The 18,093-nt window shown below is 41.6% G+C and overlaps 1 protein-coding gene across 3 annotated transcripts in view; it reads right to left on the reverse strand.

Annotated features, from left to right (window-relative positions):
• The window catches only part of ATE1 (arginyltransferase 1), a 163,038-nt gene extending 145,523 nt beyond the window's left edge, over positions 1-17,515 (reverse strand). Inside the window, exons 1-6 of one of the 3 annotated variants that reach the window (XM_055300196.1) lie at positions 17,332-17,515; positions 14,317-14,380; positions 11,605-11,667; positions 6,644-6,747; positions 5,377-5,637; positions 766-992 (exon numbers count right to left, since the gene is read on the reverse strand). In XM_055300196.1, coding sequence (XP_055156171.1) covers positions 766-992; positions 5,377-5,637; positions 6,644-6,747; positions 11,605-11,667; positions 14,317-14,380; positions 17,332-17,416 — 804 coding nt within the window. In that variant the 5' untranslated portion in view covers positions 17,417-17,515. Of the gene's footprint in view, positions 1-765; positions 993-5,376; positions 5,638-6,643; positions 6,748-11,604; positions 11,668-14,316; positions 14,381-16,786; positions 17,182-17,331 lie in introns of those variants that run through there. The other 2 variants (XM_055300195.1, XM_055300194.1) reach the window with 2 other exon arrangements.
• Between the last annotated feature and the right edge of the window lie 578 nt (positions 17,516-18,093).

The raw sequence follows: 18,093 nt of genomic DNA on the forward strand, positions 1-18,093 counted from the left end.
TGATCCCAACGTTTAGATTGCATTAAGGTTAATTTTCAATATTAGGTCATTAGTGACACTTAGATAGTATTAACCTATAAATTCAAACAATGACCAGTTACTAATGAGATATGAGAATAAAATCATTAGCATTAATGTTTCAGAAAAAAATGTATAAATACCAAATACTCAAGAATGTAGACTTAATCTGGAATATAAATAAAAAATAATAAGAATACTCTAAAAGTAATCATACTATGCCTACATCTTTGAGATCATTATCGAGAGGATTAAAATACTATACCATAGTACTATTTAGTTAATTGCTAATTGCTGGCTCACTTATGTTTTTGTTTTTTTTTTATCATTTGTTGCCTTAATCAAGATCAGAATATTGGAATGGATAAAATAGTGATTTGCCTAGCATTATGTGTTCTACTTCACAATGTAACCAAAACTGGCAAAAATGAAATTTTAAATAGTATATTTTGTCACTTTAACTACTAAATTTCAATCAAGGGATACAAGAAGCCAGAGTCCCTTAAAAAGTAACATGCTAAAACTGGAATTAGTAGCCAAACCACCTAAAAGTATTTATTTTAAATCTTAAAAAGAAAAAAAAAAAGTTTTTCTCAAATAGCAGTTAGCTTACTAACTACAAATACTTCATCCCAATTCACTTTAATTTCCCATTATTTAAACAGCAAAACATCAATTTATATAACCTCAAATGAAAATAAACAAGGTACCAACAACAACAACAAAATAAAACACCCTCCAAAGTACCTCTAACTTGTGTGATGCATTCTCTGGTAAAGATTCAAAAATTAAATCTTCAAGTGATTTGGGCTGGTTGGATTTATTAGCCTTTGGTTGGAACAAAGATGGCGGTTCACCTTGAGCTTGGAAACCTGCTAGTTCTCCAGCTGGGTTTTGATGCATGAGTTTTAACCTTTTCCTTTCTTTCCGGATTTCCTTTGCTTTCCGACATGGAGGCTTACTCAAATCTGCCCTTTGCCTAAAAACAATTGCAAAATATTAGACCAATCACATTTCACTCTAGCAATTTTTTTTCTTCAAAAATCTCAAAGGTTCTATACAATTAAGTCCAAAGAGTTTCAATAGTTAAGTCAGCTTTGTAGATAGAGGTTTTGGGAGATTCTGGTGTAGAGCTATAAGTTAATCATAAAATTCTACCTCAGAAGCAGAAACTGTCAAAGAAAATAGTCACAGAAACTTTTCACACAGCTCCTACTCTGAAAATAAAAAAAAAATTAATATTCATCCACTTCTCTGCCTTTATAAGCTGAAAAAAAAAAAACTAAATATCTTCTACTTCAGGACACAGATAATTTTCAGCGCATTCTTGAGAGATATTTCTTTCAAAACACTGGTGACATAAATACATGATTAGGAGTAAATGAGTACTAACCCCGGAAAACACTTTGGCAGGTTTTTTGATGAAAAAATGCCCTCGCTTACTTTTAAGTATTTGTGTCTATCTAACCAAAAGGACTCATTTGTTCAGTTCCAGTTAATAAGAGTTTTGTTTGAATTAAAAGAGCAAATATCAAACTGAAGGCCTTTAAGATATAAAAATTTTAACTTCAATAAACCACAAATTTTAGTGCATGCCCTTTCACCTAGTAAGCATCTTCAAGGACTTGATGCTAAGATCATTAAAGGCTACAAGCAAATAATGAACACAAATGAAAACTTCAAAATAATTTAAATGCCCAATAGAATTATTATATACTTTTTAAAACAACTAAGCAGCAGAATATCAAATAGTCATTTGAAATTCTTAGAAGTTTTCAGAAATGTGTCATTACATAAGGTTAAAAAGTAATTCCACTTATGTATAAATAGATACATGGAAAATATTCAGAAAAAAGCCTGGAAAGAAACATACCACTCTGCTAACAGTCATTTTACACAGGTTTAGAAAGTAGAGAAAGGACTTTTCTTGCTCTTTTTCTTGCAATGTTCTCTTTTCTCCAAATTCTCTAACAATGAACATACTTTTGTAATTCTTTTAAGGTTATTAACAAAAAATGTTATTTTAACATCCTAAAACCGTATTTACAAATCACACGAAAGTCAGCAATATAAAGTTTTATAAGACTAAGTTCAATTTTATAGAAAAGAAAATCAAGACCCAGAGTATTGGAGTACCTGGGTGGCTCAGTGGTTGAGCATCTGCCTTTGGTTCAGGGCATGATCCTGGAGTCCTGGGATCGAGTCCCACATCGGGCTCCCTGTGTGGGGCCTGCTTCTCCCTCTGCCTGTGCCTCTGCCTCTCTGTGTCTCTCATGGATAAATAAATAAAATGTTTAGGGACACCTGGGTGGCTCAGCGGTTAAGCGTCTGCCTTCAGTCCAGGGTGTGACCCTGGAGTCCTGGGATCGAGTCCCACATTGGGCTCCCTGCATAGAGCCTGCTACTCTCTGCTTTATGTCTCTGCCTCTCTCTCTGCTCTCTCATGAATAAATAAAATCTTTAAAAAAATAAAATTAAAAAAAAGAATATCTAATGGATCAAAGAATTTAAGCACTGAGCTCTGATCCATGGCTATTAGCATTAACAAAGAGAGGTAACCCAGACATTATGTGTCTCCTTAAAGCACATTTCCACCACCCATGAAGTAAACTTACCTACCTTCAAATAAACAGTTTTCAAATCTGATTAAGACTTCTCTCTCAGACACCTGGGTGGCTCAGTGGTTGAGCATCTGCCTTCAGTTCAGGGCATGATCCCGCGTCTGGGGATCGGGTCCCACATCGGGCTCCCTATAAGAAGCCTGCTTCTCCCTCTGCCTATGTCTCTGCCTCTCTGTCTCTCATGAATAAATAAAAATCTTAAAAAAAAAAAAAAAAAAAAAGACTTCTCTCTCCCCGAAAAAGCAAAACAAAAACACCAAAAACAAAAACAAAAAAAAAAAACAATTTTGAATCTGATCTGATTTAATCTTGAATTTCTAGATCCAACTATCAATTTACAGGCCAGTACAGGAATATGTTAAACTGCACTGCAGATGTAATCAAATAACCCAGAACAGCCAACCTAGTTTCTTCAACAAATAAAGTGCAAATAAAAAGTGGAAGTGATGGACAGAACCTACAGACCTACAGAGATTTTCTCTGTCAACCAACTGCAATATGCATCTATGTTTGGATCCTGATACAAACAAATACTTAAATATTAGAAACTTAAACATGGAATATTCAGTAACATAAGGAATCTTACTTTGGTGTAATAGTGATATTGTGAATATGTATTTGAAAGTTTTTATTTTTATTTTGTTTTTTAAGATTTATTTTAGAGAGTGTGCGCATGAGCTCACAGATGTGAGTGGGGAAAGAGGAAGAGGAAGAAAATCTTAAGCAGACTTCTTGCTGAGCATGGAGCCCAAAGCAGGGCTTGATCTCATGACCTAATGTGATCATGACCTGGCCCCAAATCACGAGTGGGATGCTTAACCGAGCTACACAGGCATCCCCAAAGTTATTATCTTTTAGAGATGCATTCTGACATATGGAACAATATAGTGTCTGGAATTTGTTTCAATACAGCACTGGAGGGGGCAAGTGGATGATGAGTACAGATGAAACAACAGTTGCCCATAAGTCAGTAATAGTGTCACATGAGAGCAAGGTATGTGGAAGTTCATTCTGATACTGTCTACATTTCCAAAATTAAAAAATTTAAAACAAACTGTAAGTAATCTTATAACAATTAAAATAATAAAGAACTGACCTTATCACCCAAGAGAGTAAGCATTGAAAGAAATTATCTAAATCATATGGAACATTTTATTGGACTAGTCTTACTAATTAGAATGAAATCTCAGTTGGCATCCCTTTAAGTACCATGAAAATACCATTAAAAAAAACTATTCAAGGGACGCCTGCGTGGCTCAGCAGTTGAGCATCTGCCTTCGGCTCAGAGTGATTCCGGAGTCCCGGGATCGAGTCCCACACATCCGGCTCTTTGCATGGAGCTGCTTCTCCCTCTGCCTGTGTCTCTGCCTCTGTCATGAATGAATAAGTAAGAGCTTAAAAAAAAAAAAAAAAAAAAAACTATTCAAGCAAAATGCAAATAATATTTTCTGTATGTTAACATGATTTTGATAAGAAAAACTAAAATGGTAATAAAAATGTCTCCTTTGGATCATTTTGTATAAATAAGAAATTCAAGAACTGAAGCATAACCATCCAAACTGACATTTTATGAAATAATTTTTAAAAAAAATCATACAAGAACAGCTGGGGAGCTCAGTGGTTGAGCGTCTACTTCACCTCAGGGCATGATCCTGGGGTCCTGGGATCCAGTCCCACATCAGGTTCCCCACAGGGAGCCTGCTTCTCCATCTGCCTCTGCCTGTCTCTCTCATGAATAAATAAAATCTAAAAATTAATTAAAAAATTAAAAATCAGGGGCAGCCCCAGTGACTCAGCGGTTCGGTGCTGCCTTCAGCCCAGGGAGGGATCCTGGGGACCCAGGATGGAGTCTCGCGTCGGGCTCCCTGCATGGAGCCTGCTTCTCCCTCTGCCTGTGTCTCTGCCTCTCTCTCTCGTCTGTGTCTCTCATTAATAAATAAAATCTTGGGATCCCTGGGTGGCGCAGCGGTTTAGCGTCTGCCTTTGGGCCAGGGCGCGATCCTGGAGACCCGGAATCGAATCCCACGTCGGGCCCCCGGTGCATGGAGCCTGCTTCTCCTCTGCCCCCCTCCCTCCCCCTCTCTATCATAAATAAAAATTTAAAAATAAATAAATAAATAAAATCTTAAAAAAAAAAATCAGACACTTAACCACCAAATGAGTCACCCAGGTGCCCTAATGTTTGATACATTTTTTAAAACCTAATTCTTTTATAAGTGAAAATGTAGGGGAAAAAAATTTAGCTTAATAAAGGTGAAGCTAAACATCAAAATCTGGAAATGTTTAAACTAAAAATTCATTATGATTACAAAAAGAAATCTAATGATAAACTAAAGAACTTTACAATGTCTGTACTTTGAACATAATACCTAAGATTTACTTTGCCTCACTTCACACCAAAAATAAAAATGTCTAGCATTACATTTTTTCACAGATAAAAATTTGATCCTCAAAGTTCCAGGGTCCTAAGGTAGTAAGAAGAAATGGAACTCTTTTAAAATACCTGTATTTAGGGATAACAAAACTATTATTATTTCAGGATTTTTAAACATAACAGTTTTTAAAAGACATGATCTATCCATCTAAATTCAAGTAACAATAAATTCTAAAAATATGGATCTATTTTGCAATTTCACATAATTCGTGTTTTTAGCTGATAGGAGCCCAGGGGCTACAAAGTCTCAAGCACAAAGAAAATCACTTACCAGGACTTTAAAATGGCTGCAAAGCAAACTTGCCCTACCTGGCTTAGGAGCTGTGTGCACTTTAACTGGATGGGATGGTTCACCAGAGCCCAACTTCTCCTCTATATGTTGTGACTGAATTAATTCCTTAGATTCTTCTTTTTTGGGGCTTCTTCCTTTCTTCTTCTCTTCACTCTCAAAGCTCTCTTTGACGTCATCACTGAGTGTTTTAAGGTCACACCGTATATCCAATTTATTTATCAACCCAAAGTCACCTGCAACGGTGTCCTCCATGGTGGGCTCCATGGGCTCATCTACAAATCAGAAGAAATCAAAGTCCATCAGCCAGGCCATCTGACACAGAAACGATAAACATGGGGGGTGGGGGGAGTCCCCTTTTATCCCCATGTGGGAGAGACTATGTGTGTGCATCAAATCCATTCTCCTGGCTTCCAAAGTAATAGACCTGTAGTTAAGACTGTAGTGCTCAAGCAGGGATGTGCACCACCAGTCCCTCTGCAAGTTTTAAGCAAGCCCCCACCAATGGAACATAACCAAATTGATATGTCCAATTAGGCCTTGCTTGTTTTTAACGGAATTTTGTAACCCTGAACTTCCATTCTTTACCCTCCCCACTGGCTAGATTAGTAAAAACCAGAGTGACCTTGGAAATCACACGTTGAAGGAAGTCCCAGAAAGGATGGGGATGGGGTGGGGAACAGAGTTGCAAGCTAACATCGAGTACCCATGCTAGACTGTTCTATGAGGAAAGAAACAGACTTCTATCATTTTTTAGTCATTGCATTTGGATGTCTTTTTGTTATAGCTGTTTACCCTGACACTTTTACATCACTCTTATGAATTAAGATGTAGACATAAATAATTTAGAAGTCAAGCTCATCCTTCACAGTGACTGTGCAATCCTGTGTAAAGTGCACTGAAGCATCTGTTTCTCAGACATAATACCATTTTCCATTTACTTCACGAGGTACTGTGAGGATCAAGTAAGGTAAGAGTTGTCAAAGCACTGTGAAGACTAAAGTTCCAATAAACTCAAGACATCACATCTTTAAAACTGTCCTCCATCTTCTTCTGAGGCTGGACTTTCTTTTCCTGACAGACATTCCTTGTATCCTGGACTTTCTGGCTAGTGCTGACAGTCACAGAAGCACTAACAGCAATCCCCACCACCAGAGTAACAGTACAACCTGACTGTAGTTAAGGACCCATTCCCCTACTTAAGAAATAACCAAAAGTGAGACCCTTGGAAACCTACATCATTTTAAAGTAAAGAGCTTTTAGACCCCCAACTCATCTTACCCTCACAATTTCCTTTGGAAATTTCCCCTTTAGCCAGAAATTTCAACATTTTTTTCAAAACCTTCTTGTGAGATTTTGATGGCTGAAACTGTAAAGGTCGGCACCTAGGAAAGCAAAATAAATATTTAAAAAGTGAACTTAAACTAGAAGAAATAAAATGAATTCTGGACAGTATCTAGTACAGTGAGGCAAAACTCATGCCTGGGATTTCCAGTTAAAGACAGGGCTTGATTTCACCTCTAGTTCCACTCCAAATCTCACTACAACTACATTAAGGAATCAAAAAAAGAAAAAGACATAAATCCCTGAGAAAAATAGAATAGGGGAAATGTTGGATGCTGGACAGCACATTACAAGTGGTAACTGACAGCAGACGAAAGAATGTTGACTCCTGAGCCAACAGTGGAAAAAGTCAGCAAGATAACCAATTTTCTCTACATTCTCTCTCTACAAGTCTTAGGGATTGGTTGATACCTGATACCTCAGGAGATATGAGTGAAGGTGAGTCTAAAAATATAAAGATCTCTTGAAATCTGTTTTCGAAGCAGTCAGATGTCTGAGGCCCTTCACCACTCTACCCAGATGACTCCCTACATGGCCCAGGGGAAAGCTGCACATTTAGGAAAGAGTAAAAAATAGGGCCTCCTACATAAGGAGGCAGGCACAGTGGAAAACAATGGAAATGTACCAGAAACAGGAAGCTTAAATTAAAATCTATGTACTGAACCATGAGATCTCCAACCCATTTCCCAACCCAGCTGCAAACACCAGCACTTTCTCACCAGAATGTGATCAGACCTGAAGACCAGTCTGACCTCAGGAACTCCACAATGGGAAATCAGAATTCCTGGACACTCAAGGAGAACCTCTACAAAGATAAGTGCCAAAAATACTGGAAAAGGTAACTTGGAGAATATACAGCAAGACGACAGCCTAAAAAAATACAAATATTCTAGGAAGAACACACTCCTGTTTCTCTTTAGCTATTACAACCACATAATGAAAGGTTATCGAAAAAGAGTCCAAAACCAAAAATTTCTCAGAAGTAAAAACTTAGGGACACTTGGGTAGTTCAGTAGTTGAACGTCTACCTTTGGCTCAGGGTGTGATGCCAGGGTCCTGGGATCGAGTCCTGCAACAGGCTCCCCACAGAGAGCCTGCTTCTCCCTCTGCCTGTGTCTCTGCCTCTGTGCCTCTCATAAATAAAAATCTTTATAAAAAAACACTATTAAATAAAAGGAGTAAAAATATAATAGGATAAAAAATTAAACAGAAGACTTGGAAATTCAACTTGAGGAAATCTCCCAAAAGATACAGCAAAAGGAATGGAAAACTGAAGAGAAAAAAAGTTCAACTGAAGACATTATTAAAGAATAAAGAAAAGAAAACGGGAAGATCAACAAAATAATAAAAGAAAACTGTGAAGGATATGATAAGGAGGCCCAGGTAAGAAGGACCCCTTAAATCTGTACACAATGAATGTAGACAGACACACCACCAGATGTGAAATATCAGAACCCTGAGGACAAACAATCCTTCAAAAAAACTTTTTGGACGAAGGAACAAGAATTAGAAGCAAAGCCTTCGAAATTCTAAAGCAAAATTATTTCCAATCTACACTTCTATGTATAGCCCAGCCAAACTAAAAGTTTGAGGGGTGAATTAAAACATTTTCAAACAAGGACACCTGGGTGGTTCAGGGGGACGAGCATCTGACTCTTGGTTTGGGCCCAAGTCATCATCTCAGAGTCACAATCTCAGGGTTGTGAGATGGAGCCCAGAGTTGGGGTCCATGCTGAGCACAAAGCCTGCTTGGGATCCTCTCTCTCCCTCTCCCTCTGCCCCCACTTGCACACTCACTCTTAAAAAAAAATTCAAAGTCTAAGAAAAGTACTTCTTGTATACTTTTTCTCAAGAAAGCTATTAAAAGATGAGCTTCACTAAAATGAGGAAATAATCCAAGAAAGGTCAGAGGAGACATGGGATCCAAAGAGAATCCCCAAGGGATGCTTGGGTGGTTCAGTGGTTGAGCATCTTCCTTCAGCTCAGGGTGTGATCCCAGGGTCCTGGGATCAAGGCCCATATCAAGCTTCCTCTGCATAGCCTGCTTCTCTCTCTGCCTATGTCTCTGCCCCTCTCTGTGTGTGTCTCTCATGAATAAATAAATAAAAATCTTAAAAAAAAATAACCCACAAAAAATACAAAAAAAACAAAGAGACTCCCCAAGATGGCAGTAAGAAAAGATCCTGAGGGGGATCCCTGGGTGGCGCAGTGGTTTGGCGCCTGCCTTTGGCCCAGGGCGCGATCCTGGAGACCCGGGATCGAGTCCCACGTCGGGCTCCCGGTGCATGGAGCCTGCTTCTCCCTTTGCCTGTGTCTCTGCTCTCTCTCTCTCTGTGTCTATCATATATAAATAAATCTTAAAAATAAAAAAAAATAAAAAAATAAAACCTTTAAAAAAAAAAAGAAGATCCTGAGGTGACAGTGATGTATTAGTTGGAGAGACAACCTGTCCAGATCACAGCAGGTCAGAAGACATCACAGAAATATTCAAGAGGACAGAAGTGATAGAGCACCAGAAACATCTATATATACCATGAGGAAATTTATACAACTGTAGGAGGATTTCTAAAATCACCTGGTAATGAGTACAGCAAACTATACTAAGCAAACAATTATCAACTCCGTGGAAAGCAAAAATTTGTGAAGAAAAGAAAAAGCATTCATAGTACACACCTTAACTGTACAGCATATTTATAGGTCATAATACAGCAACTACACCCATCCAAAATTACAATACTTCTGAGCTGGAAAGTTGGCAATGAGGACAAAAAGGAGTTTGAATGTCACAGGGCATCAGGAATGAAATAAAGTAAATCCTTATTTTTCAAAGACAGTAATCCAGAGATAATGAGAAAAAAATTAAGTTAAATCCTTACCTTTTAAAGAGAGAAACCCATAGAAAATTTTTAAAAACCCCAAAAGAAGATAATTTGACATAAGCATATCACTCAAAGGTAGAAAGAAGAAAAAATTTAAAAATCAGTTAAAAAATTTGAGAGTGACTGTACTGAGAGGAATTCGGGATGTTCAGAGGACTACAGTTTTGCATAATAAGCTTTATGGAATTGATAATTACTAGCATATATAATTCTATACAAAAACTAGAAAAAAAAATTCATAGCCAAGGAAGCTCATCCTCATTTACACTCACATACTGCGCAGTCCCTAACATCTGTCTAATAAGCTACGTTGTATATTATAATCGCTTGCCTTCATATTAGGTCTCATTATAACTACTGTAGTAAAAAGGCTGCATACTGTAGTATGCAAAATGACTCTATAATATCAATGCATATAATGAAGTTGTGTAAAGGATAACAATTCAGGATATGTTTGATTTCATGCAAAAAAAAAAAAAAAATCACATTTCAGGGCAGGCTGGATGGCTCCGTGGTTTAGCGCCTGCCTTCAGCCCAGGGCGGGATCCTGGAGACCTGGGATGGAGTCCCACATTGGGCTCCCTGCATGGAGCCTGCTTCTCCCTCTGCCTGTGTCTCTGCCCCTCTGCCCCCCCCCCTCTCTCTCTCTCGGTCTCTCAATAAATAAATGAAATCTTAAAAAAAAAAAGTATTATCTACATATTTAAAAAAGTAACATTTTATAATTATTTTGTTTTGCAAAGTTAACAGAATCCCTTTCGTGAAAGCAATATACCCAGAACAGTGCTTTGCATCGAGAGGCACCCAATAAATTATAGAGGGTTGGTCTTTTTCTTTAACCCACTGAAACTGACCCTTTTTTTTTTTTTTTTTTGACCTTTTCTGATTAGAGATTCTCAGGGTCCTAGCAAATCAGTCTCAGACTTAAACAGAAACCTGGCCATAATCCAATAATAAATTGTTATTTGAAGGAAAATGACTTCTGCCTTTGACGATGTCACTGCTTCATAACCACTAAAACTGCAAGAGGACAGCACGGCTGTCTCAATATAACAAGTGAGATGTTAGTAAACCACACACCCATCTTTCCTCTTTACTGTTCAGTTCTATGACCAGTTAGAGAAGAGAAAGGATTCTTAACCAGGAATCAATGGAACTCTGACAGCCTATTGGGAACCCACGATGATCCTAAAATTAATACACAAAATGTTAGATATTTTTGCCTATCTGCTCCCTTCCTTTTGTTTTGTTTTGCTGCAGAAAGGGTCTGTAACCTTTCATCAGATTGTCAAAAGTCTTCAACCCCCAAACAAATCAAGAGCAACTATGGGAAAGAGGTGTGAGAAGCAGCCAAACTGTGATGGCTACAATGGTGTCTGCTTTTCCATTGAGAGAATATATTCACATTGAAACTGTAGACAAATGCTTAACAAGGATAACATACTTTTCCCTAGTTTCTACCAGAAGAAGAAGAAGACAAGACAACAAGAGAAAAGAAGATCTTCAAAATCTGAGGGAAAATCCTTCCATGTTATGCTGGGGTTTGCTGGTTAAGCACATACTTTGTAAGAAAACAGACTTTTTCATTTAAGTTCTCCAGAGAAGAAAACTGCACTCTGAATATATGTGGCAGATTAAACGTCAGTCCTCCTCCTCTTTCTACAGGCCCTATAGTACTATTTGAATGCAAGCACTGTGTTCAGCGTGCAAATCCCCAAGCTAATAATATAAAAACACTTGATACCTAAAAGCAACTTGAGTATTTTTCTAATATTTCAGTATCATACTATCGACTAGATCGCCAAATAGTACTTTTTCATATCCTATTTACACCCAAACCATTAAACAGTATTATTCTAAGATATTGAGGATGTATAAATGTAGCATCAGTATGTAAAAAAGATACAACCCCTTTGCTTTTATCAAGAATGTACAGCTAGAATGAAAATTAACATGTAAAAAAAGATGTCACTAAAGAATTATACATACTCTTTGTATTATACATAGATTCTCTCTTACCTTATTGTGTATTGAGGACAACATGTTTGATTCATGACAGGCTTGTACACATATTTCCCGCTTCTAAAATTAAAAAGTAATTTTGTTAATGTCTTACACATTTAGCACATATACCAAAGTAGACTAGTACAGGTGCACAAAATTAAAAATCTAATCAATAATGTAAAAACATTTAAATTCATTCTTCATAACCTAAATAATCTTGCAACATAGGCATACCATGGACAGAGTCTAGCCTTTTCTTTCCTAAATCTTGACATACGTACTCCAAATTTCTTCACCTCAGACACCCTCTCAGCAGTACCTGCAATCCTTCCAATACCAACCCACCTCCAATCCTCAATACCATAGAGGCAGTCAGAGGAAACTGATCAGTTGTTGTGACACCAATATCCACACATGAGGGTTCCATGTGCACTAACACAAGGTAGCCCAAAATTTGTATTTTAAAGCCCTAACCCCTAGTACCTCAGAATGGGACTGTATTTAGAAATAAAACCTTTAAAGAGGTGATCAAGTTAAAATGACAGTTAAAAGGAGCCCTAACCCAATCTGAATGCTGTACGTATAAGAAAAGGAAACTGGGAGCATCTGGGGGTTGAGTCAGTTAAGCATGTGCCTTCAGCTTAGGTCATGATCCTGGGGTACTAGGATTGAGCCCTACAATGGGCTCCCTGCTGAGCAGGGATTCTGCTTCTCCCTCTGCCTCTCGCCCCCCCCCCCCAATCGTGCTCTCTCTCAAATAATGTTAAAAAAAAAAAAAAAAAGGAAAGGAAACTGGACAAAGAGACAGTAGGCACTAGGGATACATACACACAAAGAGAAAGGACTACGAAGCCACAGCAAAAAGGCAGCAGTAATGTACAAGTCAAGGAAAGGCCTTCAGAAAAAAAAGCTGAAGACACCAGGTTTTTGGGAATTTCAGCCTTCAGTACTGAGAACAGATACCTGCTGTTCAAGATACCCAGTCGCTGGTATTTTGTTATGGCTGCCCAAGCAAACATACATGAACTTGGTTCCCAAGCCAGAAACATGGGAATCATCTCAGATTCCTCCCTCTAAAACAGTTAGCAAACTTTTTACTTCTAAAATATACCTTAAAACTGTCCCCTCCTACTTATCTTCTAACCTACAGCCACCAATGATGACAGCATCATCATGAGATGACCATCTCACGTCCAGATCCTGCCATGACCCCTGGAACAAGTCTTCCTGCCTTCTCAATAACCCCCTCAAGTACCTCTCTGCTATCTGAACAATTCACTTCCAAAACACAAATTCCATCACACTTTTGATGTAAAAGTTTTCAATGGCTCCCTTCTGCCTTAAAAAAAAAAAGTTCAGGGCAGCCCTGGTGGCACAGCGGTTTAGCGCCGCCTGCAGCCTAGGGCGTGATCCTGGAGACCCTGGATCGAGTCCCACGTCAGGCTCCCAGTGCATGGAGCCTGCTTCTCCCTCTGCCTGTGTCTCTGCCTCTGCCTCCCTCTCTCTCTCTCTCTCTCTCTCTCTCTCTCTCTCTCTCTCTGTGTGTGTGTGTGTGTGTGTGTGTGTCTCTATGAATAAATAAAATCTTTAAAAAAAAAGTTCATCATGACATACAAAATCCTTTAACATCTCACCTAGATCTACCTTTCAGGCCTCATTATTAGGTTTAAGAAAGGTATGAAGTTTCATTTGCTGTACTGAATCCCAAGTCTCTTGGGGAGTATTGGCACAGGGCACTTAACACTGTTCATATTTACATAAGGAACCTTATATACTCTAAAATCGTCTAAAAGCAATTACCAAAAAAATCTTCGCCAAAGGCAATGTGTGGGCCTCAATGGAATCCTGATTCAAATAAACCAATTACAAAAAAAAAAAAAAAAAAAAAAGACATTTCTGAGACAAGCAAAAAACCAAGTCAAACTAAGTAATAGATGACATCAAAAAATTATTTTGTAAAGTATGGTAATAGTATTGTAGATGCGTTAAAAAGGAAAAAAGAATGTTCCTTAGAGACATATATTTATCATAGGCATACAAATAGAATACCTGAAATTGCTTTATTTTGTGGGGGTGGAGGGAACATCTTAGTCTGTTAGAGCTGCTCTAACAATATGACACAGACTGAGTGGCTTCTAAACAACATAACTGTATTCCTCACAGTTCTAGAGGCTGGAAAGTCCAAGATCCAGGTGCTGGCACACCTAATGTCTGATGAAGACAAGCGTCCTAGCTCATATTTCTATTGTAACCTCACATGGCAGAAGGGGCAAGGGAGCTCTCCAGGGTCTCTTTTATAAGGGCATTAATTCCATTTGTTTAGAATCTACCCTCTGACCTAATCACCTCCCACAGGCCCACCTCCAAATACTATCAAATTAAGATTGAACATATGTACCCGGGGGAAGGGGTAAGAATGACACACAAACATTCACTCCATTGCACGGAGCAAGGAGAATTGATGAAACAAGACTGGCAAAATGCTAACAACTGCTGAAGCCTACTGATAGGTACATGAGGTTCCTTATACTGTGCTCTGTACATTTATGTATATTTGAAGTTCTCCTAATAAACATCTTTAAAAAGAATCACTGCATGAAGAAATATAATAAAAAATTTCTTAAACATCTTTCCAAAAACAGGAAAAATTTTAAAGCAAACAATATGTTGCAATTTTCTAAAGAACCTGAGTAACAAGAGCAGTATCTTTGTATTAAAGAGCTTTACCTTCGCCATCCTCGATCTATAAGATCCTGATAATCCTGTACTGTCATTGAATGCGCCCACATGCCTGAAAAAAAATAAGTGCCATGTGCCATTTTAATTATAGCAGGTTGCATTTTTTTAATTCAAAGCATTCTTTAAACCAAAAAAAAAAAAATCTAGTTCACACTGGGGAAATGAAAGTTTGCACATACTTCCTGTTTGACCTGTAACACAAATGAAAAAGAGATTGGTCTTAATTTTAAAAATCAAATGCAGCAAAGTGATCATATTTAATTAAGAATTAGCCAATAGTCTCGATGACATCATACACTTAAGGTCCTTACTGTGATCAGATTACATCATACTTCCAAGCCTTAATAATATCCCTAATAATTTAATAACCTGGTCTCTTAAGTGAAAAGCAAATAATTTCTTATGCATATAAACTTCCCTGATTTTTAGGTTTTTAACATAGTCCTGGATATTGAAAATAAAGCAAAAGCATACAGCAACATTCCTTTTGTGTATAAAAACTGAAAGTAGGGGATCCCTGGGTGGCGCAGCGGTTTAGCGCCTGCCTTTGGCCCAGGGCGCGATCCTGGAGACCTGGGATCGAATCCCACGTCGGGCTCCCTGCATGGAGCCTGCTTCTCCCTCTGCCTGTGTCTCTGCGCCTCTCTCTCTCTCTCTCTCTCTGTGACTATCATTAAAAAAAAAAAAAAAAAACTGAAAGTAATCGAGATGCCCAGGAACAGAACAGTGATTACAAGAACTATGATTTTATCAATATGATGGAATAATTATACAATCATGAAAAAAATGAAGACTATCAGAAAAACATTAAAAGGCAGACTGAATTAATTTAAAAGTAAATTTTTCTCTTATAAACAGCACACTGCATCACAGGTAGGTAGACACAGGTAGGCTTGACTCTGTATTCAGAAACAGAAATATCCAGAAGCCTGGCAGGCACTCATTAACAGGGAGTTATTTTATGAGCCTCAAATTCACCTACAAAATAGGAATAATAAAACCTACGTACCTAATAGGTGGGTTGCCCTATGGCAAAGATGATCAGAATCAAAATAAATATAATGGAAATTTACAGTTCTCTCTTTAGGTGCAAAGGGAGAAAGCAGATTTCTGCCAAGGGACTCTAAACAAAGGACATCTATGTTAATTTCCTCTTACCAAAATTACTAGAAAACTAAGGATCTATGAAAATATTCATTGCGGATACCTTTAATAGAAAGTGATTACATACACACTGTAGCCATAATATTAAAATTCTGAAAAAAAAAAAAAAAGAAGGTATCCCTAACACCCTAAGGCAACCACTGCCACCATTTGCTGTGTTTCTCCTGGGTCTTTAACCTTCCAGGACTGTCACACACACACGTGTCATTTGCCTGTTTTCCTCCGTTTAACCCTACAGCGCTAAACATTTTCCTGCTCAGCTGATCTTCATAACCATCACTCCTAAGGGCTGTTGTATCATCACATTCTGCAACCTCTTACCCACAAGCACCTAAATGAGCAATTTCCATTCGTGAGTAAAGGGGCCCTACCCTCCCTAATCGTCCAAATCATTTTCTTGTAAAGCTACCTAAATTTACATCTACATGGTTATCCCGTTGTCCACCAAGCTGGACTCCTTTCTTGAAAGATTTTTGGGTGTCAATGCGTGACACGGCAGGAAACGAACGCCAACGTTTTGCTTACAAACAAATCTTCCCAAAGAAACCTGAGCCACGATGGGAGGAAGGGGAGAAATAAAAAATAAAAAAAAAATAAAAAAAGTCGCCTGGGCGCTAGCTTTGTCGTCCTTCTGGAGGCGGGTGGAGGAATGACAAGGCAGAGAAGCACCTGGTAAATTTTTCTAAGACTTTAGTACAAGCAGGCGCCCTCGCCAGCAGCGCCTGCGGTCGGTCCCCAGCGTCTTGCATACTCCTCCACGGACATTTTATCCAGGTGTCCGTGCCCCAAGGATGCACACACGCCTATCTGCACACAAACAGCCCACCGGACACGCCGCCTTCTGCACCTGCGATGGGGGACCAGGCCCCAGCAGCAGCAGCAGGAGCAGCAGCAGCAGCAGCATCCAGCGGCCCGGCCCCGCCCGGCCCGGCGGAACTGACCGCACCACGGGGCTGCTGTCACGTATCGACCCCCCTACGGACTGATGACCGGCACCTGTTTCCACACCTGGGGCCACGGCGGGACCATCATTATCGCGCATCCGAGCACCTGCTGGAAGGATAAGCCTCTGGACGGGAACCTGATTAATCAGAGCCGGGGTTCGTTTTAATGGACAGCCACGGCCCGAAGCCAGCGAGCCGCGGGCCGCACCCCCTCCTCGGGACGCTCCAGCGGCCGCGCGGGGCAGCGCGGGGCAGCGCGGGGCAGCCCGGGGCGCCGCTCCTCCCTCCCCCCGCCGGCTGCGGAGCCCCCCGAGGCCGCGACGCCCTCCCCCGCCCGCCGGCCCGCTCACCATTGGAGCGACTGCCCGACTCGTTCTTGCAATAGCCGCAGCGGTAGGAGTCCTCGCCCTCGAAATACTCCACGATGCTGGGCGAAAGGGCGGCCCAGGAAGCCATGGTCGCGGCCCTCCAAACGCGACGCGACCTGACCCGTCCCCGCCGCCGCCGCCGCCGCCACCCCACAATGCTCCGCGCCGCCCGGGAGTCTCCGAGGCGCGCGCGAAGCCGCTCGGGCGCCCGCCGGCCGGGTTCGCCGCGAGCTCCCCGCACGCTGACGCCGCCCGCGCCATCTTGACCGAGGGCAGCCTTCGCTATTTCCGTCCCTTCTCCGACCCGGACCGCCATCTTCGGTGAGGGTGAGGGGGGAGAGAGGAGCGTGCAGGGAAGCAGTCTGGTTAGAGACGCGTGGGAGAGGGGCGCGGGAGTTTGGGGTGCCCGGCCTGTGCGCTCCCAGGCCGGAGGCCGGCGCGGCGCCGGGGGGGGGGGGGGGGGGAAGGCGGGGGCGCGGGGGCCGACGCCAGGTGGCAGCGCCAGCCCGGCCCGCGGGGACACTCACCGCAGGACACCTTGCCCTCCTCGGAGTCGCAGTAGCCGCAGCGGTAGCCGGCCTTGAGCCCCTTGTACTCCACCACGGAGGCCATGGCCGCCTCCAGGGTCCGCCGGGGCCGGCCACGCCTCTCGGCGCCCCGGGGCCGACCTCGGCGGAGCGCGGGGGCCCGCGGCGGGGAGGAGAGGCGGCCGAGGAGGCCGGGGCCTGGCGGGGCCGTCCCAGCGCCCCGGCCCGCGCCCCTCGGGGCCGGCCCCGCCGCGGCTGCCCGAGGCGTTAGCAGCGGCGGTGGCTGGGCCCCGGGCCCCGGGTCGGGCCAGACCTCCGCATGAGGCCCCGCCTGTGCCTCGCCGCGAGTTCTGCAAGCGCTCCCGGCCAAGCGCCTGTTTTACAGACGCGGAAACTGAGGCACGGAGGTGGTGACTCAGTGACCTCCTGCGGGTGTCCGCGTAGAAGTTAGCACCGCGGGCCGGCCCGGGCCCCCGTGTGCGTAGCCGACTCCGGCTTCCAAACCAGCACGTCCACTCTTAGTGCGTATACGGGTAGCCCTGCAGGCGTTACGGGTTCCCCTCCCCATGTTACAGGTACCGCTGCAGGTGTTACAGGTACCGCTGCAGGTGTTACAGGTACCCCTGCCCGTGTTACAGGTTCTGCAGGTGTTACGGGTTCCCCTGCACGTACCCCTGCCCGTGTTACAGGTACTCCCGCAGGTGTTACAGGTACCGCTGCAGGTGTTACGGGTTCCCCTGCAGGTGTTCTGTGAGTGGCTGG

This window comes from Nyctereutes procyonoides, unplaced genomic scaffold, assembly GCF_905146905.1.
Source record: "Nyctereutes procyonoides isolate TBG_1078 unplaced genomic scaffold, NYPRO_anot_genome, whole genome shotgun sequence".
Lineage (NCBI taxonomy): Eukaryota > Metazoa > Chordata > Mammalia > Carnivora > Canidae > Nyctereutes > Nyctereutes procyonoides.